General features: G+C 33.1%; 1 protein-coding gene across 21 annotated transcripts; it reads right to left on the bottom strand.

Moving 5' to 3' along the window:
- Positions 1–5,226: 5,226 nt before the first annotated feature.
- Positions 5,227–23,152, bottom strand: LOC104904123 (scopoletin glucosyltransferase). Of its 21 annotated transcripts, none has more exons than XM_057391998.1 (9): positions 11,957–22,706; positions 11,684–11,853; positions 11,489–11,587; positions 11,178–11,323; positions 10,741–10,851; positions 10,365–10,489; positions 9,686–9,841; positions 8,881–8,977; positions 5,227–6,095 (listed from the first exon to the last, which is right to left on the bottom strand). In XM_057391998.1, exon 1 carries the CDS (start codon positions 20,182–20,184, stop codon positions 18,721–18,723), a length of 1,464 nt encoding a protein of 487 aa, XP_057247981.1. In that variant the 5' UTR covers positions 20,185–22,706; the 3' UTR covers positions 5,227–6,095; positions 8,881–8,977; positions 9,686–9,841; positions 10,365–10,489; positions 10,741–10,851; positions 11,178–11,323; positions 11,489–11,587; positions 11,684–11,853; positions 11,957–18,720. The 21 variants fall into 21 exon arrangements, 18 of the variants coding, with proteins under 18 accessions (XP_057247981.1, XP_057247980.1, XP_057247973.1 ...); XM_057391997.1 differs by having other exon boundaries at positions 11,178–11,203; XM_057391990.1 differs by having other exon boundaries at positions 11,489–11,568.
- Positions 23,153–24,471: the final 1,319 nt, after the last annotated feature.

The raw sequence follows: 24,471 nt of genomic DNA, 5'->3' as shown, positions 1-24,471 counted from the left end.
CAGCAACATTTAGAAGGAGATAAAGTGCAACAACATTCTAAAGAAGAAAATTGCAGCAACAATTTTATGTGTAAATAGGTGGGAAGGTAAGTTTTTGTGAAAAAATATTGGGGTATACAAATGCAAACATGAAGATGTAATGCAAAACACTTCTAAGCAAATCATAATAGGTATGGATATATAATTAGAGTTGTATTAGTATGAAGTGTTTTTTTGTGTTCAAATGAAGACTAAGAATTGGTTTGTAAAGCAGTGTTGCAAAAGACATTAATCAATATAAATTAACTTATGGTTTATGATTATTGTTTTAGCTTTACTCCTATTTACATGTTTAAAACATATCCAAGGCTTATGAATATATTAGTGTGAAATGGATCTTCTTTAAATCTGTAACGGAGAATGTAATTAGTTGACTTAAATCCTCAACGCAATGAATATTCTTCAATGTAGAGCAAGTCAACCATAATTCTTGTACCACAAACATGAGTTCATTCATCATTTGGATGACTCAAGCCAACAACCTACAAAGAGGACTCATTTTACTTCCAACAGCAACACACATAAGGTCTTAAACAACTCAGAAGATTTACCCCCAACCAATTAGGTTTTATATTGATTGTATCACATCATTGGCCATGTACCTCATCATAGACATAGGGACTCAAATAGGACTTTTAAATCCATCATTGTATGGGTCATAGAATAAATAAGGAGGTTGATTGAAATCCTCAACACAATGAAAAATTCAATGTAGAGCAAATCAGCCTCATTCATCTACCTACAAACATGAGTCCCTTTATCATTTGGATTACTCAAGGCAACTACCTACTAAAGGTATTCATTCAACTTCCAACAGCAAACCATACCCAAACCAACAAATAACCCACACCTAAACTAGGACTCATTCATCCACAATTCAAAGGCATAATGAAACCAACAAATATAACCCACATAACCAACAGCTTCATCAATTATTGGAATTCATAACCACACAACAAATATAGCCAATACTCAAAGGCATGAATCATACCAACAAATATAACCAACACTCAGATTCATCAAGTATTGCAAGAATTCTAAATTTACATCATCACAATACCAAGCAGCAATTCCTCCCACAACTCAGAGACATTAATCATAGCAACAAATATAACCAACATTGAGATTCATAAAGTATTGCAAGAATTGTAAATCATCATCATCACCATACACAACTCAGGAACATTAATCATACCAACAAATATAACCAACACTTAAGAAGTAAAAATCATATCAAGAAATCTAAATCATCATACAAAGCCAACAAAGTCCTCCTATAACTCAGAGGCATCAAAGAACATTTCAAACCAATCATGGACTCACAACAGCAAACCAAGAATCATCAAGATCAACAAACCAACAATTCACAAACTAATTGAAGGGAGTCATTATAATAAACATATAACCGAAATATCAATGACAAAAAAACTCAAAGTTAAGAAAAATAAACCTGAGGGACTCATTTTTCTGGCTTTACGCCTAAGTAGGAAGGCATGGTAGTTCGGATCCTATTCCGAGGTTGTGCAGGGACTCATTGGCACATCAGAAGCGGGTTCCTCATCATCAGAAGAGACAATATCCTCATACACCTCAACCAGAGACCACCCCCATCCTTCTCAACATACATGACATATTTCTTCCCCTCGTCATCATAAACAGGTAACACATCAAAAGTAACAACCTCAATCTTCTCTTTTCCTTTCACCTCTTTCTCGTTTTTCTCTTTTTCTCCTTTCCTCTATTTGACACCCCTCTTCAAATCAAATTTGAAGCATATGCTTGAGGCGCCATCAGACTGCAGATGATCTGACGTGTAGTCCTCAAACTACCCTCAACCTTCCCCCGTCAACCAGTCCCTCACCTTTTCCCCCAACAAAAACACTCTTACCCTTAGATGCATAACATGATTTGTACCTCAATTAATAAACTCGACCTTTAGGTGGTGGTAGTGCCAAGATGTTACCCTTTTTGGAACTCTCGATAAGTGGGTCTGCTGTTGGGGGAACAAACTCCTTTGGAAAAGAAGTTTTTGCATAGTAATCCTCCACAACCTCGGTTAAAGCTTTCATCGCATAGGGTCGAAGCAATTTTTCGACATCACACTGTCGAACAATCTTTTGGGCCATGGAGAACCGTATATGAAACCTTTCATCAAGTCCTTAATTACATCAGATTCATCCAAATCATCCGTTTCAAAAAGTGCGTCAAAGAGTGGAGAAAGGTTTGATACATATATCTTCGCAAAAATTTTAAGGTTATTTGGGGACTCAAATTACCAGATGTGAAGAGCTTATGGATGGTGAAGACAAAGACGATGAGAGAAAGAGAAAAAGAACCTGAAGTAGGGCTGTTCAGAATGCGGTATGGACCGCCTCAAACCGCAACCCAAACCGTTTTTTCGCGGTTTGGGTTGGTTTGCGGTTTTAAAATTGCGGTTTGGGTTATGATTTCAAGCAAACCGCGGTTTGCGGTTTGGGTTGGTTTTTAATTTTTGTAAAACAAAACCGCACCGCAAACTGCAATTTTATATTTATTTTTTAAAAAATAAATTTAAATTAACTTGACAAGGTGGCATACAAGTATAAAACTGAAAAAAGAAGTTTGAGGTAAAGAAGTTTGAGGTAAAGAACTTTAACACTTTTGATAAACTAGTTGTTGTACCGCGCGCGTTACGCCAAAATATCGTAATTACAAGGGTTAAATAGTTTTTCCAAAATCAAACAGAAAAAAACATAGTTTTTCCAAATGGTTAAATTGATAAATACGAAAACATAAATTTTGAGTAATACAAGCCAATGCTCACTCTAGATAATATCGCCTTTTTTATAACGTAGTTCTACCTTTTTCGTAATTGTATGTAGCTTCTTTATCTCCAGCTATTTGAAGTTGGAAATTTGAGTGCCGACTCTTGAGTAATCTAAGATTTAGGTTAATATTAATAATTCTATGATAAAAGGAAAAAGGTTTTCAATTCTCTTTCTCTTTCTCTCTTACTCATCTTTTTGATTTTTCAATTTTTTTGAAGTTAATTTCTACTCGTCCGCCTTCTTACTCCCTCCCCTCTCGTCCTTTCTCCGTGTTTCACTTGTTTTTTTTTTCCTGTAAACTAAAAAAAGATTGGAACTGTAAATAGAATTCAGTAAAGAAAAAGAAATTAGTTCAATACATAATAGTGCCAACTAAAGAAAATTTGGCTAAGATCTTTGAATAATGTGTCCAAAAGAAAATTTGGGGTTACAAACTCTGAAACATAATATCCATCATCCTTAGGACCTCCTTATAAATGTCTACTTATCCTTTCCGAACTTATAGGTACCCAACTTTAAAATGTCAACAAATTATTTTAAATACCGTCTTTATAAACCTATAAATGTCAACATATTATTTTAGATACCCAACTTATAGACTCTTCAAACTCAAACACATAACTGAAGAAACTTATAGACTCAATAAAATATCTATAGTTAAGAAGAATAGTTTACTTAAGCTACATAAATGTCATGCAGACGCACATGTATCTGCTTGTATAAAGCAACATGCGTATCTAACTAACTATAAAATAGATCATGGAATGGACTAACTGGAAGTAAACACACATTTGCCACTTTTGTGATTTTGACAGTGGGATGAACAAAATAAAAGCTAGAAGTAACTTCGAATCGTGTAAACCTTTCATGCATTGAACCTTTTAGTTAAAACATACAACAAAAACAGAAGGCCTAAATATAAGGGTGATTGGACCTAGGTGAAATTTATATCGGGAGAAAGTGAGAAACATCGAAAATCAAATTTGTAGCAATTGATAATCAAAACTGCATCTTGAATAGGTTTAAAAGCCCAATATGAAAACCAAATCTTAAATATTGCAAACCTCTTAATAAAATATAACCAATACAACAAAAGCATAAAGAATTGAATTAAGCACCTCCCACGGGTATATAAATTGATCTTTATTGTCTTCAATTGTAATTAACAGTTTGTCAGTTTGATTTTTCCACAAAAGTAAAAAGTAAAACTAATTAAATGAGTTGCAGGCTTACAATTGTTGCATATAATCTCTTGGGTGCATCATCTTGAGAGGCATGTACAAATAATCTATAGTGTCAATTTATTTCCTTTTATTTTCGCGTCGAGTTTATTCCATATTGCATCTCAATATATTTGATTTCAAGAGATTATGTAGCATGAGTTTCTCTGATCTTTTACCATATCTTGCGCCTTTTCGTAATGAATTAGATTCAAGAAATCATGTTTAGAAATAGAAAATTGCGCTTACTGTGTAGTTGGTCCGATAAAAAAACATGTGCCATTTATTTAAGGCGGCCTTTCATACGTGGCCCTTCTCCTTACTTCCCACCACTTTCATGGTTATTTAAAGTGGCCTTTCACAACCTACATGGCACCCCAATATATACACGCGATATATGCGCACAACACCCCATAATGACGTATATGTGATATCCGAATTAGGCTAGATATAATTAGTATGTTGAATATGAAGCTATTTTTCTGATATAGTTGATGCTTGCACTTGTAGTTTTAGTTTATGTGGAAAAGCAATCGATTAAAGTGTTCACACTTTTTTTTATTTGTCTAAAGTTGTTAACTGAAGAGAGTAAAGTGCCTCTAAAGAAACTACATTTCAAGATGGATTTTATGTAATTGTTTTTATTTAGGAAAAAAACATATTAAAACCATACTAAGAAAAATCAGTTGTAGTGCAAAGATGTGTGATTGGTCAATAATAAAATTCTTAACTAAAGTTAACTCGTGCTACAATATATTTTAATGGTATAACTGAATAATATTTGTATATTTAGTATAGAGAAAATTCTTAACTAATAAAATTGATATAATTAATAAAGTAGAGGTGTAGGTAATGAAATTATACAACCTACATTATGATCGGTCAATAATTTTTAGGTGGAGGTCATGCAAGTCATTTGAACATTAATTAATATTTTTATTAGTAAATCTTTATTTCTTATAGAACCGTCGACAATATGTATAAACTGGTGGATGATCACCTTATATTTACACATAGAATTGTAGATATAAACCTATTCACTTGTATTTTTTTCATCTTAGTATTATAGATATTTTAGTAAATATATATTTCTAAAAGATCATCTTAATAAATCAATGTGACAATTAAAGGCAAAAGAATATCAAAATTGACCCTGAAAGTAGTGCAATCAAAATTTGACAATTCCCTCTAAGGATATCAGTACTTTCATAATTATAAAAAGCGAAAATAATGACTTTTAGAATGTTCACAACCAGTACTTTCATAATTATAAAAAGCGAAAATAATGACTTTTAGAATGTTCACAACCGCACATTATGAAACCTGGTTAGAAAACTTACTTAGAAATGAACTTATGTTAAAACTTACTTCCTCCATTTCACAATAAGTAAAACACTTTCCTTATTTGGAATAATCACAATAAGTGAAATCAAGCTTCAAATGGTAAAAAAAAATCACCCTTATTACAAATATACCATCAAAAAGTAAGAAGAGACCACAACTTCAATACTTATTCACTCTACTTTATTGTGATCCCAACTTTCTCTCTCTAAATTCTTTGGTATTAACTCTCCACTTTCTCTATTTTTCACTTATTGTGAAACAGAGGAAGTATATTCTATCTATGCAAGTGACTCTCCAATTGCACTTCCTCACGATGGGCGAAGGAGCAAAATTCTTGTGCACTCCAACATTGATTATTATTGATCCCAACACATAATTTTGTCTACATTGATACTTCAAATGACACTTTTGATGTTCGAAAATTGTGATAATTCATTGCTAAAGTCAACAAACTTTTGTTAATCCTAAACATCAATTTATTGGAACTGAATATAATGGTCGCTAAAGATATACAATTCGAGTTTACCCCTTTTAGCATAAACACTAAGAAGTTATTTGATCATGTTATACATTTTCTCATCCATCTCCCCTTCAATATCGTTGATCTCAACACAAGAAAGCTCCACTGTAACAACATGGCTGCTTCTGGATTCAATAATGTTTATCCTTGGTGATCATTCTATTCCTACAACACATTAATAGACAGATTAAATTAGAATATCATAATTACATCCAAATTTCAAAACCTTGTAAAGGAATAAATCATATCAAAGTTATGAATTGTTAGAGCAAGAGAGCCAATAAACACAAATAGCAAAACAACTTAAAACCTAGTAACAATATTGATCCCATTTGAATCACATTCACCTTTGAAAAGAAATACAAGTAAAATAAAACAGTTCAAACATTGTTGTTTGTTCTCTTTTAATCATGGACTAATTACTTAATTAACCTTATGGAGAACTAATCAAGGTCTAGCTCTTAACCAACCTCATGTAGGATTAGTTCTAATATCTAACTATTGACATTGGCTTACCTCTCAAGAATCATTTTTCAAACCATTAAAATTTGTAATACCCCGATCTCCCTAACTTTGTCTAACTTTTTCATTCTCACTCCTTCCACCTTCTCCTTCTTCCCTATCTCTCTTTTTTTTCTACTTCAGTTGTACACATTTTAGGAAAGCCGAACTCTTTTTGTTCCTAACTTTGTCTGATTGTACACCTCTAACTTTTTCACCTTCTCCTCCTTCTCTATCTCTTTTTTATTCTACTTTAGTTTTTTGAATAGACCTTGATAACTCAAAGGGTTGAAGAATCTTAAAAATTGATGGTAAAATTAATAAAGAAGAGTAGCCTATAGGTTGCTAATAGGTACATTCTTCATAAGTCAACTCACCTGAGCATATCACAATCACACAATTAGATGTTACGGCAGAGAATGCAAAGTAAAAAAGGTGCCAAGTCCACACTCTCACTATGGCTCTGTTTGGCATTACTAGCTGAAAATAAACTGAAACTGATAAGTTAACTGAAACTGATAAGATAATGCTGAAACTGATAAGGTGCTGAAACTGATAAGGTAAACTGATTAGTTTAATTGTTTGGCAAAATTAGTTGATTAAGTTGATAAATTTTTAGCAAAATTATTGTTGTCAAAATTTTGGAAAGATTTTCCAAAATTTCAGCACCTGATGTGAAAAGCTAAATTTTTAACTTATCATTTAAGTCATTTTAGCCACCTGAAATTTTATTTTAGGTGCTCTCCAAACACTGCTAATCATTTTAGCACCTAAAATATGTTAGCACCTTATCATTTAAGGTAGCTAAAATGCTTCCCCAAACAGAGCCTATAACTGATTTAGGCATCCTTTTGAGTACTTTCCATGTCATATTAAATTAAAGCTGATGTTTCAAAGGAAGTCATTAGGTTTTCAGTTTTCACTTAGGTGCTTGAATATCATAGCTGTGTTAGAGTGGTAAAGATCCTATATTGAAATCCTATACATATATGTATCTACATATATATGTATGTATATTATTTATTTATTAACTTTTCTTCATTTTGTCAAATATGTGTGCTTTGCTGGATTAGTTTGCAAATTCAGTAGCTTATTATCTCATCCTTAAAGTGGTTGCTTCTCATTCTTTTGCCTCTAATTCTATATCTGACTTGTGATTCTCATGCTTTTGCCTCTAATTCCATATCTAACTTGTGATTCTGTGAACTTTGAGGTTGGACCGCTGGCTGCATAATACCTTTGCGCCACATCTTATTAGTATGCAAAGCAAACTCTACCTGATTATATAGTCAAAGAAGTAAATCTGTCTTCAATTAATTTAATGTGGTACATAAAATTTTATCTATAAGTCTATGATTAGATGAGTTTGCCTAATGGCGTGTTAAGGCTACAGCCAAAAGCAGGACATGGACATCACAATGGGTAAGTTACCTAAAAGGAGCAACAAAGATGGTATTTCTTTTGGCAAAGACAAAGATGGTATATATAGTGATCAGTAGTCAACAGTAATTTCCATCTTGTCCTTATTTTTGTAACTTCTCAAAACCAGTGAAAAATTCAAACTTTAAAATGGGCATATGACATGAGTACATTTGTGTTCTTTGTTTCTTCTCCTTTTCCATGTGCTACTATTCTTGGTCTTGTCTTTTCTGGAATTGATCTTTTACACCTCCTCTCACCCCCTCGCCCCAAGAAGAAAAAAGTGTTGCTTAAGAAACATGGTAGAGAGAATAATTTACGGAAACGATATGGTCCTTATTGCTGGTAAACTATACATTTGAGAATACAAGGGAAGTATCTAATTACTGTGACAAATTCTAAAAAGTTCAAACACTGTAAGAAGAGCAAAAACCCAACTTCATTTATATAGAGTAAGAGAAACAAACACCTTTGAAGAAAAAACAATCATTAATCCCCCAAATCCCCACCACAACTGAATCAAGAATTCAAAATAAAAATTAACCTTCTTTAGAAAAGAGTGAAAACCTTATTTTTACCATGACGATCTAATTTGAAAGAAGGTTTTCAATTTTTTTTGTTAAATTTTTTAATTTGAAAGAAGGTTTACACGAATCAAGAATGCTCTAGGTTCTAGGCTACCAAACCTATCTTCACGATCATATGGTGGGCTTCGAGAACCACTCTGATATGCATCCGATCTCTTATTTTCATTTGGTTCTTCTTTGTCCCCCTAAGAAGTATACAGAACTGAGTTTATACTAAAGATATACCACTTTATGCAGGAAAGCAAATTGCATTGCAAACATCATTGTTATCTTTGCCTCCTAAAACAGAAACCCAACCTAATCAAATCCTGCCTTTCTTTGAAAAACATCCCAGTACAAATCCCACAAGCAAGACATCAGGAGAAACATGGTTCTAATCCTACCCCTAATCAACTGACACTAAAGAAATGGAATATCTTAGATAATATCTTAGAGCATCTAACCAGTTTTTCGCATGGAGGTCTGCCGCTACCTCTTTCACCACTGTATCTCCTATCCACATACACGTGCTTGATAAAGTCGCGAAATTTGTCCACGTTGCTGCAAGGAAGCAACATTAGATAGGGTGTGATCAAGATATACAACAACAAAGAGAAAGACTTCAAGCTTACATCATGTTATACTTATTCTAAAGATAACGTCCAAGTAGATGGAGTTTATTCTTGGTAATTTTCTTTGTGTTGCTTAATTGTTATTGTCATAAGAATTCGAGAAATGCGTCCTTTGTCTCCACATTCATTCTTATGGATATGACAAATCTGGGTCAAATTAGCTTATTCTTGGTAATTTTATTTCCTTTTCTTCAATCATTTATTTACACTTTTCAGTTTTTTTTCCAAAGTAGATGGTTTTGTTTTGGATGGCTATGAATTGCACTTTCCAAAGGCTTTTACTTCATTGTATTTTATCTAATAAGTCTGTGTTATCTAATGAAGTAAAATACACTGAATAGTGATATATAACATTTATCTAATAAGTCTTTACATATCTAGGAAGATAAGCATGAAACAAAGATGTTGACATAAAATGGAATTAAAGAGATTAACCAACTACTCTAACTTCAAATCTCCTCAAAAAAATATCTAATCTATAATTAACCTGCCTATATTTGATTGTGGCAAATTATCTCCTCGGTGTTCAAAGGGATTAGGTAAATGTAAAGACTTGTGTCATGTTAGAAAATTGTTCAAAGCGATTATATATATTGTTTCCAATGGTTGCTAGGTATGGTGTCATAGTTGTTCCTACCTCATAGCTGCATCAGATGGTGTTTTTGAGGGGCTGATGTTCTGTGGAAAGTGCAGAATGATGACCTTTTAGGTTTGCACGTCTATCCTCTAGCTGATTATTTAATTGTTATAGTCACTCAAAAAATAAGCTTACAACATGTTATACTTATTGTAGCTGCAAAATTGAAACAGAAGGAATGAAAGTTTAGTTTTGAGTGCAATAACAATTAAGCAACACAAAGAAAAAAGGAAATGATAGATTAAAGGAAATAGAAAGACAAATGCTGATGAACAAACAAGGCAAGTTTAAAACTGACCCAAATCATTATATAATTTGAACATTATTCTACCCAGAAAAATAACCACGGAAATTAAAAGGAATCAAATTAAAAAATTCAGTGCAGTTTCCCGATTTGGGGGGGGGGGGTATTCTTCATACTATTTACCATAGAATTCAATGCAATTTTTCCTCCAACCTTGTTTTCAACTTTGAGTTACATTAAGGTTTGATATAATATCATAAGGATACATTATGTGCATCATTAAATAAATCTGCGGCCAACTCAATATAGTTTTTCTATGAGACGTGTAACCTACAATCAAAGGATAAACTTCCTTGTAACTAATCAATCAAGAAGGATTAATAGCATGTAAAAATCATGAAAAATAGATTAGATGAGTGAAGTAAAATAACTTACAAGTTGTTGAATTGGTACATTATCTGATTGCAAGTAGTTCAATTTTCTGGGAAAAAAACCCAAGTACTATAATTGTAGATGCCATATTTGAACTACCATATCCATCTCAATTACATATCGAACACCTTGAACAAACATGATCACTGTATTAATAATCATCATAAGATAATTCAACAGTTTTGACAAGTCAACACTTCTATAACTTCGTAGAAACAATCCAACTCTGAACTCGGATATGATAACAGAAGAAAAATATATCAACTTTATAAAATTGGAATAGTATAATTATTATACACTATATATAAACATATGAATTCATATAGAAAGAAAGAAGGAAATGGAGAAGAAAAGGCAACATTGATATTAACCCGCATACCTGAAGCCACAAAATTGATGCTAGATTCAATTTGGTGCCTCGAGTGTGCTTATTACTGGCTTCATGAGAAATTTATTAGCATCAATCATTTCCTTTATTATCTAATTGTACCTGCAACCCACAATCAATGAAAAGAGAGCAATGTACATCAAAATTGAGATGCGATACTGAATAAACTCAAGACACGGAAATGAAATCAAATAATTTGACACTAAGATCGAAACTTTTACACAAACCCACTTTAAAAAAAATCAATCACATTACTCAAAGATTGAATCGTTTGACATGCCCACTAATCAGAAACTATCTAATTCCTCAAATATTGAACTATTGAGATACCCACTAAGTTTTTCGGACAACATTAATCTAGATCTCAACGTGCTTCACAAGGGAAAACACAAAAAAATGAAGAAAGAGAAAATGTAAAGAAATAAAACCTTTGTTGTAGAAGATAAGACGCAGCCTATTACATAAATCACAAAAAAAAAAAGAATGTATCAAAAACTGAAATTTGTCGAAATCGTGGTCCATTCTTTCAATTCGAATTAGAGCAAAGTCTTTGAAAAGGTCAAAAAACGACAATCTGGACGAAAAAATCAAGAACTCATGAAATTAGCAGCAAAAAATGCAAAACAACAAACGTCAACAACAGCAGATTCATCAGTAGGGAAAAAAGAAGCAAGATCCAATTCCGAACTCGCCAATTCCACAGTTGAAAAAAACTAAATAGTAAAAATTCAATCAATACCTCAAAAGTCCAGATGAAGATGAAGAAATAGAGAGGATTAGACGGCCGGTCTTTGTTCATCTCCCAGATTACACAGTTTTCTGTAAAAAATACAAAACCCTAATTTCACAAATCAACAGTAAAAGTACTCAATTTAAGATCAACTTTACCAAAAATCATCAAAGAAATCAGTACTAATAGTAACGAAAGAATTACCAGTGAAAATTTGGGGGGGAAATTGACGCATTAGAAGAGAGACGTGAAAAAAGGAGAAAAACGAACCCACTGATTGACAAGTTTTGCGCTTTGTTGATCCAAGTTTGGCGCTTTGTTGATCCAAGTTTGGCATCAATTTCCACTCGATCTTAGAAAAACACACATTAGATCTGAAAGAAGATAAAATCTAAGAAAAATAAGAAAAGATGATGGAAATTGATGATAGGAGAGATAGGAGATAGGAGAGAGGACAGAGGAGAGAGATGAACATACCAACAGTGAGAAAGACAGAGAGAACAGAGAGGATAGAGGAGAGACGTGAAGAAGAGGAGAGAGAAAGAAAAAGATCGTGTGGCTAAGATGGAAGAACAGATGAAGGGTTGAGATTGCCTCTTCTTATGAAGAGTGAATTTCAGTGTTTTGTGACTCAACACTATTTATTTGAACAGTAGCATCATTTGCAATTTTTAAAAGGTCATAGATTATTATTTATGTTTAATTATGAAGTCAACTTCATATCTATTTGGACTCTTAGTAACAAATTTTTTTAAGTTTTAGATTACAAAATTAATATTGCGGAAGAAAAAATGGTAAAACGCCAAACCAAACCGCACCAAACCGTTTTGCGCGGTTCGATTTGGGTTGGTTTGGACAAAAGTGCGGTGCGGTTTGGGTTGGAAAAATGTCCAACTATATATTTGCGATTTGGGTTGGGTTACATCCCAAACCGCACCAACCCAAACCGCAAATACCTCTAACTTGAAGTATGAAAAATTAGGTTTAATTTGAAGAGGAGTGGAGATTTAAGGAGAGAGAGAGGTGAAGTGAGGAGAGAGAAAGTTGAATTGAGGTTTGGAGGAGATGAACAAATGAAGGGTGAGATGTAATTGTGGGTGGGGATTTAATTGATTAAAAGGTGGTTGGGGTTTTTTCTAATGCAATTGATGAAAGGTAATTGGGGGGTTAAATTTTGGTGGGAGTCATTTAATTAGATTATGATTAATGAGGTTATATTAAGCAGGATTCGATTTCATTAAATGTCATAAACAAAGATAAAATCATAAAATCACAATCACAAACTTTGCATTTTAAGGTGAAAAAAAAAGTGTCACAACTAAATTGAAACATGCCAAATAAGAAAAGTATCACCACGAAATTAAAACGGATGAAGTATTTTAATTCAGTCTAATATACTTCAACACAAAAGAACAGGGATGTAGGCAATAGAGCTTGGCTAGGCATCCAACCGTTTGAGTCTCTTGGTAGACTCAAAAGGGGGCAGATTGATCATTTTATGTGTTGAAAGATTTCACGAGCGTGTGGCAAGGGTTTGCTTGGTACCAATGCCAGGTTATAATGGTACCATTGTGTTTTTTTGGGGTGTTTGAGTCTCTTTTGGACTCCACCAGTTGATTACCAAGTGTTTCTAGTAGGCAATAGACTTACTATGCATCATGATGACAAGTTGACAGCATATATATCTGATATATCTAGCTGGTTTACTTCTGACTATCTGACGCTCAGATGCAACAGGAAGCTAACCGTAGCAAAAGTGTATTTAATTTAACTTACATTGATGTTGCCACGAAATAAAGATTGAATTCAACTTGAAAATAGTTGGCAAAAGTTGAAAATTTTGGACAAGTTCCTTCAACTTGAAATTGGGATTCACCTCTCAATATTATACTCTTTCTGTCTTGGAAGATTAGCTTCGTTCATTTTTTTTTTTCACAAAGTTCAAAGATTTATAACCATATTTTTTTAATCTAAGAATATGAGATTAGAATAATTTTGATATAAAATTAGACAAATTGGAACCTACTTTTTCTAACAAGATCAATCCATCAAACTCTAACCCAACGCTATCCCCAAACATCTCACACCAACCTAGTCGTCCCTTCTCCTTTGTTTCACATTGAATCTCGAACTATAATAAACATTTTTAAGAATATTTCAATGGTCTTATCGAATTAATTAAACTAGTCTATAAATAAAATAAATTAGGAATGTGATTACTTAATAGATTATACTAGTTCTAAATAGATTAATTGGTCACTAAATAGTTCAACTAGTCATTATACATGAAAAGATCTTAATGTTGGGTTTGAACCGTTACCTACTTGCCTAATTTTATATTAAAAGTATGTCTCTCAGAAGACCAACTAAAAATAATTATCTTGTAATTTTCAAATTCATTTAAATTTTGTCACAATACCACCACCATTATCATCACCATATGCTCCCTCTTCAATCTCCATTTTCTCTTCCCTTTCACCTAGAGCTGACAATTATTGAGCAATCCACCAACCTAACCCGAAACCCAACAATCTCGTGTGTGGTTTAGATTTTCTCTTTCCTCCCAAATTCCCCCACTTTTAGGAGAAAAGAAAAGTAAAATTTTATTTTAAAAAAATTCTTCCAATTCTTTCCATTTTCTTTCACTTAAATTTTTTCTAACCAAACATTAAAAACTAATGAATTTCCTTCCAGTTCCTTTCTTTCGTAATAAATCATTTCTACCAAACAAGTTAGAAGTCAATATTTGTGTGAATAAAACACACTCTAATTCTTTTTAAGATTACCTGCAATTAGATCACATGTCATTAATTACTTTTTCTTTTTGAAAGAGAAATTTCATTAATTAAAGGTCAAATGACATCTACAATAGATACTAAAGAAAAAGAAGATATAATCAAACAAGGTTAAATCAAATTCGTCTTCGAAGAAACTACAATGAACCAGATCGAGCAATACAAGTATACAACGCAGCCCCCTTGTATTTACTTAATCAAACAACTATTAATAAGGAAATCTATCATTCTGACATAGTTTGGGAAGAACATTCTCGATCGAGTCATGTTTATCGCATCCTAGATTCTAATATCTTTATGTTGAGTCTCGAACTTCAACCAATGAGAACAATTTATCATATCTAAAATTAAAAAAAAAAAAACCATACAACTCTCATAGATGGAGAAGGAGATCTCCACAACAGATACTAAAATAATCCCATAAAGAGATTCTAATTTATTCAACAATTACTTGGCCATGCAACATCTTCCCTTTTCTTTCAAGTTCTATTTTCTTCTTCTTGATCCTTAATAAATACTTCCTTTTTTTTTAATGACCTATTTTGACTTTTGATACAATTCACATACATGACTTTTACAATCTCGTTGTGATTTGTACTTAAAGATAAATATAATCATGTGAAATCTTATTAGTTTCTCTCAATATATATTGTCCAAATATCAACTTTTTGCAATTTTTGCTTATTGGTAATTAAAGATAAAAAGGTTGAAAATAGTATATTTTCTTTTTTGCCATTGGTTTTTGACTCGGAAAATTCACTCAATCACTAAGTCTTTCCCCTTTGATGGGTGAGTATATATCACCATGCCCTTGTTCATCTCCTCTTTTGTTAATTTCTTGCTACTTGTCACATGTCTATATACTTAAATATGCATGTGCTCGCTAATTCCTAAAATAAGCCTTTTGTTAGTTTTGTCTCGCCATGTCCAAAAGGATTAGTTTTGTCTCACCATGTCCAAAAGGTGTCTATGTGCTCACTCAATCACAGCTATCTCTCATGTATCCTAAACTAAATGAGCTACTAATTAGGTAATATTCTATTCTAACTACAGTAATATGTGATCCTCTTAACAAGAACTATAGTATAGTAGCTTCAGAGCGAAGAGAAAAGGTTATATACTTGAAGCATTGTGCATTTATCTGGTATCTGATTAGAAAAATATGCAATCTTGAACTCATGATACATAAAGTATTACTCAGCTAAATAGGAAACTATCATAAAACCAACCTCGAACACACCCTCTAAACAAACAAAACGAATGATGGAGGCTAATTCAGCTACTTGCATTTTAAGAAGATCTAGTTCTTGTATGATTTCATTTCTTTAATTAAAGTACTTAATTGAGAATAAGATGATCCTGTTTCAGAAATGGCCTCTCTTGCCATATCCTTGAGCTCCTTAACCCTATTTCTCATATCTTGCGCTTCTTCACCAATCATCACCCTCTTCATTGCCTTCAAGATCTCTTTGTTTCCAACCAAAATATTATGATCCCCTACTCTTGGAACCCATTTTTTTACCCCGATTTGTATACCAATCTTTAAAACATCTGTCACAAGTTTCTCATTGTAAAATTGCTCAGCATGGAGGGGCCATGTCACCATAGGTACACCAGCAGTCACCCCTTCTAGTATCGAGTTCCACCCACAATGCGTCACAAATCCACCCACACTCTGATGTCTAAGAATCAATTTTTGTGGTGCCCAACCTCTTATAATTAAACCTTGTCCTTCAACCCTTGCCTTAAACCCATCTAAAACCCATTCCTTTGTGTCTTCTTTCCTTACAACAAGAATAAAACTTAGACCTAAATCTTCAAGTGCTATTGCTATCTCATGTAACTGAACATCTAATACATTTGACACACTCCCAAGGCAGATATAAATGACTGAATTACCCTCTTTCTCATCAAGCCATCTCCTACATTCACTTACATCAATTGAAGACATTTTCCCTCTATGATCATCATCAACTCCATTATTACCACCTCCATTAAAGTACAGCGAAAATGGTCCAATATGCCAGTTTTTCATACACAAGATATTCCCATAATGATCAATATAACCAGATTCTAACTCATAGAAACTATTCATTATGACCCCATAACACCCTTTCACCTCTTCTCTTATTTTTCCCATCAAATCAAGTAAAAATGTTGGACCTTCATTTTTGTCATACGGAGCTAACTCTGATATTGTCAACTTTATCTCATGAGGAAGATCACCAGGAACAACAAAAGTTTCAGAATCTGAAGAAAGGTTCTTGTGAGGTTCAAAGTGAAGTAAACTCGAAACAATGCACTGAGAAAAGTAACTCGATCCATGGAATGCTAAACGTGGAACCCTAAACTTACTAGCAACAGAATTAGCCCAAGAAAAGAAAGGATCAGCTACTAAACAATTAGGGTTGTATTTTTCCATTAAATTTGCAAAAGGGTGTTGAAGAAGATCAACTGCCTTACAAAATTTGTGGAACATTTCAGAGGAAGTTACAGATTCGAAGTTTTCACATCCTTCTGGAAGTCCTACTTCCTCAGAAGGAAAATTTATGGTTAGGAGATCGATTTGGATGCCGGATTTCTGGGTATGGACTTTGATGGTTTCAGTGAAGTAATGCAGGTTAGCAGGGGTGGTAACAATGGTGGATTTGATTCCTCGACTTGCAAATAGTCTAGCCATGTCTAAAGTCGGAATCATATGGCCTGGAGCCATGAAAGGGAAGAAAAATATGTGAAATTTATGTTGCTCTAAGGTGGTCATTTTTCTGTCAACTCTTCTGGTATGATTTGGAGAGTTTGCGTAGTGTTTTTCTGGTTTGGGAACATGACAATGGAAGAGCAAAAGGAAGAGGTTGAAGGTTGTTTGTTTATTAATTATTACATGGATAATGGATATTGTCTAGTTGTAGTGTGCATCAGGATATTCCCACTATATGATTACAGTCTACAACTAAAATAATTGAGATATTTGTATTTAGATTCAATGTATGCTCCGTGATTCCAAAGATATACTCCATGTTGAGCTTGTGGTCTAGGCCGCCTTAATGTAATACAATTGTACCGAATATGAGATATTAACGGTCTATTTGGTAGTCCTTAATAAATTACGGTAATGGGAATGAATTTTAAGTATAATTTTATCAGGGAAGTACTCTTAAAATCTCCATGGAGAAACATTTTTTTCCATGGGCAAGCAATCTCAACCCTAAACTTGTGTTTTTGTCTACAAGTGAAAGCAATTTTAATTCATTACCACTCATTACTACCTACAAGGAAGTATTGGATGGGAATGAAAATTCAAGAAAAAAAAGTGGACACTTTAGGATAAATTAGCATTACCATGGGAATGAACAATGATATTCTTCACAAATTTACACACAAATTCATTCCCATTACCACCATTTATGACCAACTACCAAACGAGCCGTAAATGTCAACTTCTCAATATTACTATGACATGTGTATCTAAAGAATAGTCGCTTCAAACAGCACTGTTAAAGTTGATCTAGTAGACATAAATAGTGTTATCAATATACAATTTAGTCTAATTTTTTTAAAAAAAATCTCATGTTAATATCATGGTAATAAAACTTTATCCCCAAACATAGGTTTTTCCTTGTAAATTTGTATTACCATATAAGTTTCATATTCCCAAGTGGAAACGGGTTATTATAAATTTTAGGAAGAAAATAGATGTTTTATAGTGAAGTAGCATTACCATGAATGTTCGCTTGAGAATTCCTTTAATATGTAACAAAATATATTACCAATACCATTATTTATAATTGCTTACCAAATGGGCAATTAATTTATAATTACAAAAAAAATAAAATAAAAAGATAACTAAGCACTACCAATAATCTAGAAATAAAAAAACAAAATATTTAGTAGCATCAAACGACGAATAATTATGCTATAATTCTCAGTTAAATATTAATTATGATATAACACTACCAGAATGTTTTAGGCTGGCCTCCAGATTAGGGTGCTAGTCTAAGTTTGTTCTCCTTATTAAAAATAAAAAATAAAAAAAAATAACACTACCAGAATTTTGCTATAACAAAGAAATACTGATCAACTATGAGAAAAAAGTATACTACTTCCTTTGTTGCAACTCAAAAGATCAAAGTTATTAAGACATGGAGAAAAAAGTAGACAGAAAATTGAATCATGGCCTAGTTTGGATCCCAGTGAGAAAAAAAAAAGGTAGTTAGAAAATAAGAACAGAAGTAAAATCTTAATTTTAAGTTCCGCATAAATAACAATAGATTATAGAAGTATAAAACAAACACCGAGAGAAAATTGACCCTTTTAACCTGAAAACAACGAAAAATGCATTCTAAAGAAAAGGGACAATCTTGAGAAAAAGGCAAAACATCCTAACTTCTAGTGTATCTTTATTTGAAAAAAGCATGGATATCTTTGCCACTTGCTTTGGAAATAGATTCAGTTCTTGTATGATTTTATTTCTCCTATAAAAGCACTTAAACGAGAGCAAGATGATCCCCCTGTGGAAACAGCCTTCCTTGCCATCTCTTTAAGCTCCTTACCCCTAATTCTCATATCTTCAGCTTCTTTACCAAGCATTACCCTCTTCATTGCATTCAGAATTTCTATGTTACCAATGACAATGTTGTGAATCCCCATCCTCGTAACCCATCTTTTAGCTCCAACAGGAATACCAATATTCAAAACATCTGTTACCAACTTCTCATTATAAAATTGCTCAGCATGAAGGGGCCATGTCATCATAGGCACACCAGCGATCACCCCTTCCAATATCGAGTTCCACCCACAATGAGTCACAAACCCACCAACAGCGGGATGATTAAGAATCATAGTTTGTGGAGCCCAACCTCTTACAATCAAACCTCGCCCTTCAACTGTTGCCTCGAACCCATGTGGGAAACAATCCTTAGTGTCCTCCTTCCTCACAACTAGGATAAAGTTTTGATGATCCAAGGCTTCAAGAGCTACTGCAATCTCATGCAGTTGAGCATCTAGCACATTTGACATACTACCAAGACAAATATAAAGGACTGAATTAACCTCGTTGCCATCAAGCCATCTCCTACACTCGCTTACATTAATTGAAGACATTTCCCCTCTATGATCATCAACTCCATTATTGTCTCCTTCATTAAAGTAAAGCGAACATGGTCCAATATGCCAGCTTTTATTACCTGTAATCTTTTCATAATAATCAATGTAAGCAGATTCTAACTCATAGAAGCTATTCATTATCACCCCATAACATCCACTCACCCCTTCTTTTATTTTATCCATCAGTTCAAGTAAAGAATCCGAACCTTCTTTTTTGTGGTAAGGTGCTAACTCTGATTTTGTTAACTTTATCTCATGAGGAAGATCACCAGGAACGATAAAAGCTTCTGAATCAGATGAAACATTCTTGTGAGGTTCGAAACGAAGTAAATTAGAAATGATGCACCGGGAAAAGTAACTACTTCCATTGAATACTAAGCGTGGAACTCCAAACTTAGTGGCAATGGAATTAGCCCAATAAAAGAAAGGATCAGCTACTAAACAATTAGGTTGGTATTTTTCCATTAGGTTTGTAAAAGGGTGTTGAAGAAGATCAATGGCCTTAAAAAGTTTGTAGAACATCTCAGGGGAGGTGATAGAGTCGAAATTTTCACACCCTTCTGGAAGTCCTGCTTCCTCATAAGGGAATATCATGGTAAGGAGGTCGATTTCAATACCAGGTTTTTGGGTATGGACATCGAGGGTCTCAGTAAAATAATGCAGGTTTGCAGGGGTAGTAACAACGGTGGATTTGATTCCTTGAGTTGCAAATAATCTGGCCATGTCCAAAGTTGGAATGATATGACCTGGAGCCATGAACGGGAGGAAAAATATGTGATATCGGCCAGCTTGCTCTGAGGTCATCATGTGATTTCCTACTTGTGGTGTGTTTAAAGTGGTTTGCTGAGGCTTTGAAACAAGACAAAGGAGGTAGAAGAGGTGAATAAGGGTATTTGGTTGATCGAATATATAGTACCTCACTAGTGACTACCTCCGTCATTTGAAGATTGCCCCACTTATACTTTCGTTTATCCCTAAAATATTGCTCCATTTAGTATTCAGGTGACATGGTTGTCACAATCTCTCTCTACTTACCCGCTCAACACAACGGTTAATAAAGTAACAAAATGGGATTGGGGACGGGGGATATTATAGTCCCAAAAAGTATGAAAGATTTGTACTTAGCCAAAAAAAAAAAACGAATGCAGATAGTACTCAAGCAAATTAAAGTCAAATAAACCTTCACACTTCAAGCATTAAACAATAAAACGCTTGTGAGCATGCCGTCTTGGACGCATGCTCAATGCTTGGCTTTCAAAAATTACTAATATCATTGGCATGCAAGATGCATGTTGCCTTCTCACTTAGTTTAACATAACTTGATTGCCACATTTCTCAGTTTGAAGAATATGTTAATTAGGAGATTTTAAGAAGTTTGGCATGCAATCTACATTAAGGATTATTAGCTTGGAAAGCAAGAATCAATAATAAATAGATATAGGTTATTTAATTACTTTGCTTATATAAAGAAAAAAATAAACCCACCATCCCCATAAAGAATCATTATTATTCATCAATTACAATTTAAGATCACAGGGTGTATGTGTGGGTTCACTAATCTAAGTCATCTTGTGGGGGATGGTACACAAAGCATATTGAATCCTTATCTACATCATTGTCTTTTATGACTTTCTATATACCAAAAAACTTGAGGATTATAAAGGGGGTACCTTTTGCAAACAATTGATGCAAGGAAACATCGGCATATTGATGTAAAAACAAAAATGTGTTACTTTTTCCTTTTTGATAGTTACTTAAGCCAATTCGAGAGACTACTTAAGTAAAATACTAGATCATTTTACCGAAATAATTAGTATGGCACATTATTTAACATGATACGAACCCCATATAAAGCACTTTCTTCATTTCTAATACTCACTGGGACCATCCAGCATAATTTCATCTTTGCTAAAGGAAGACAATCTTATACACAAAAAAGTAAGATCACGGAATAAGATCATATTTGACAAGGCAGTACATTTGTTATCGTAACTTCTACTAATTACATAGACCTCAACCAAAAGGGGGGAAAAGGCTAAATGTAATGACCCTCTGTTGAATGCATAATTTAGCAGGAATAACTCCTAACAACGTGATTCATGAGAAGTAGCTTAGGTAATAATCGTGATACAGAAAGCTTCATAAGGCAATTGTGAATCCTGCGTAATGGCCACTGACAAAGTTTCATATTGTTTGCAAACTGCAACCACTTGACAATCCAGGCTTGTGACCCTCATGTTCCTAGAATATGGCGATGTGACATACCATATTTCCCTAAATTCAGGCATCTAGCAGCACCAAACAAGAAAAAACTATTCTTCAAGGCCCCATCCTCCACAACTAACTTACGCACACATAGTGACGGGAACAAGAAGACTGACTATTGGCTCCAATGTGTCTCAACTCTCATCTAAAACCAGACCAGATCATTCCAGTGGCTGCGTCATAAACTCAGAGCAAGCATTAACTACTATTCCCTACCTTTTCTTTTACTTGCTATCTTTTCCATAAAATAATCTCTCTTTCTATAAGGTACATTTGTTTATTTGGAAACCATGATCCACCAAAACATGGGCAAAGTCATGTTGGGGCACAAGGGGAAGCCTCCCCCCCCCCCCCCTTCTACTCTCCGTTTTTTTTCAATTACATTATAATATAATCCTTGGCCTAATGCTTCATGCTTGAGTAATTACTAGCTCTTCCTATAAATATTGTCTGGCTTCACCTCTACACCAAAAAGTACCAATATTTTCCTTTAATTTTGTCATCTTCCTACCTATAATTCCCAATTATTTGTCATTTTCCAAGTTACGGTCTCCACCACATCTTTTATCCTCTCCTAGATACTTGTGCCTACAATTGCAAGTAATTAAAGATACATGGAATAAAGCCAAACTGAAACGAGCTGAAGTAAAACTATGATAGGAAAGTAGCTAAACTCAACTGAAATGAACTTAACTGAAACGAACTTAAACAAGCTGAATTGAAGCTCTACCCAAAAGAACAGGTCATAAATGTCAGTAACGCTTATGTAAGTTCTAAATCAGCACTAGCATAAACTTTGATGATGATAATCCTAACGTAAGGAAAATTCTCTATCTGATCAAACACTCGGATTAGTGATTATGCTACCAGACAATTAGACGAGGAAACACCTAGTTTCTTAAAGTCAAATTTCACTTAGCACGTTCTCGTTTTAGTTTCAGCAACGCACACAGACTGTTCGATAAAATGTCTCACTGACAACAAATTCAAAAATAGACTCAATATATTCCACTTCTTCAGTCAACTGAAGGAAATAACAAAAAAAATAAAAAAGCAATTAGAAAACCTACCTTATTTTCTATTCAACGATGACTTCTGGAAACGAGCAAGAAATCCACAATGAGCAATCTTCTTTGATAGGAAACAAGAAAAGTACGCCCACACATTTAGAGAATTTCCCTAATTTCATCAAAAATATTTCTTACGTGGAAGTGCGGAAGTTGGAATGATACAATTACTGAGGAAATAATTTCAGAAATTGCGTAAATTTGAGAGAATTCAGTGCAGCCATTGAATCTGAATCGCATTTCGACGGCGCAAATATGGAAACTTTGGAGGAGAGGAACTGGTGTTGAATGTAATTAAACCTGTGTTTCGGTTGGAAGGACGAAAATTTAGACGGAATTGACATTTCTATTTTCTAGGGTTTCGGCAACAAGAAGGGGGAAACAGTTCAAGAGAGAACGAAGGAAGATAAGGGCGGGAACGAGAAGGGAAGAAGTTTGCTACTGAATTGCGCGCGGTATTGTGGAAGATGGAAAACAGTATGTTCAGTTCTTATTTCAGATCAGATCATATCAGAAAAAATAAGTTTAAATCAAATCAGAAAAAAAATTCAGATCAGATCATGTTTATAATTAAAAACTCATTATTAACTATTAATACTATTATTTACTAATATATTTGTTCAAAAGGATTATTATTGTTGTTGTAGTACTTATTAATTATTAATATTGGTAATTATCTCCTCAAAGAAATATTGGTAATTATTATTAATCTCGTTGTTATCATTATAAATGTCGTTGTTATCATTAATTTAAGTTATTTTGTTGTTATTTAAATAATAGAAAATTAAAAGTCAGGTGTTAAGAACATGAGATTCGCAAATTTGTTGATGGACTCGAGACCACAGTGTAAACTGTGATCTTGGATTGAAACGCAGGGATGAACAAACAAAACGCACTGACTTTAAATAATTATCAAAAAAAAAATGGCATAAATCATTGAAATTGTGCAGAATTTGCTGCTAACTCCACCATTATCTCTATAATATTCCAATATTATCTTTTAGTTTTTATTTTTGGTAAATATTATTTTCTATTATTTTGAGTAAACTCGCATGATTTAACTTTCAAAAAAAAGTTTAAACAAGAAACTGATTTAATAAGAAAAAGAACGTATGTTTTGTGAAAAAAAAAAATTAAAAAAATTAATCTCTATAAATCAAATAATATAAACTGATTTTTTTAAAAAAAATAATAAAATCCTATTATACAAGAAGTCAAACATATAAACTTTAGTATGTTCCTTATAAATTACTATCATATTATATTTCCATTTTCATATGTTCTTTTTTACATGTTCTTTGATTTTGAATTACATGTTCTTTTACATTTGGAGATAGTACATGTTCTTTGATTTTGAATTACATGTCCTTTTTATCTAAAAAGTATGTTCTTTCAATTTAAATTATATGTTCTTTTACCTGAAAAGTATGTTCTTTCAATTTAAATTATATAGTATGTTCTTTCAATTTAAATTATATGTTCTTTTTAACTGAAAAGTATGTTCTTTCAATCTAAATTATATGTTCTTTTTACCTAAAAAGTATGTTCTTTAAATTATATGTAATTTTTTTTTTGGAGAATGAGTTAATCCAGTAGTACTTCGTAAATTTAGTGTGAATAATAAGTCAAACTAAAATAGAATATATCAATGTTTGCAAAAATGAAAACTAATAAATAATGGTAGTTTTTTTTTTTTTGTTAAAAGAAAAATAAAGTTTACAGGATCATTCCACAAATCTTGCGTGGGTAGTTATCAGTGCAA

The sequence above is a fragment of the Beta vulgaris genome, chromosome 9 (assembly GCF_026745355.1).
Source record: "Beta vulgaris subsp. vulgaris cultivar EL10 chromosome 9, EL10.2, whole genome shotgun sequence".
Taxonomy (NCBI): Eukaryota; Viridiplantae; Streptophyta; class Magnoliopsida; order Caryophyllales; family Amaranthaceae; genus Beta; species Beta vulgaris.
The sequence above is the reverse complement of the archived record's forward strand: the minus strand, read 5'-3'. Positions and strand labels throughout refer to the sequence as shown.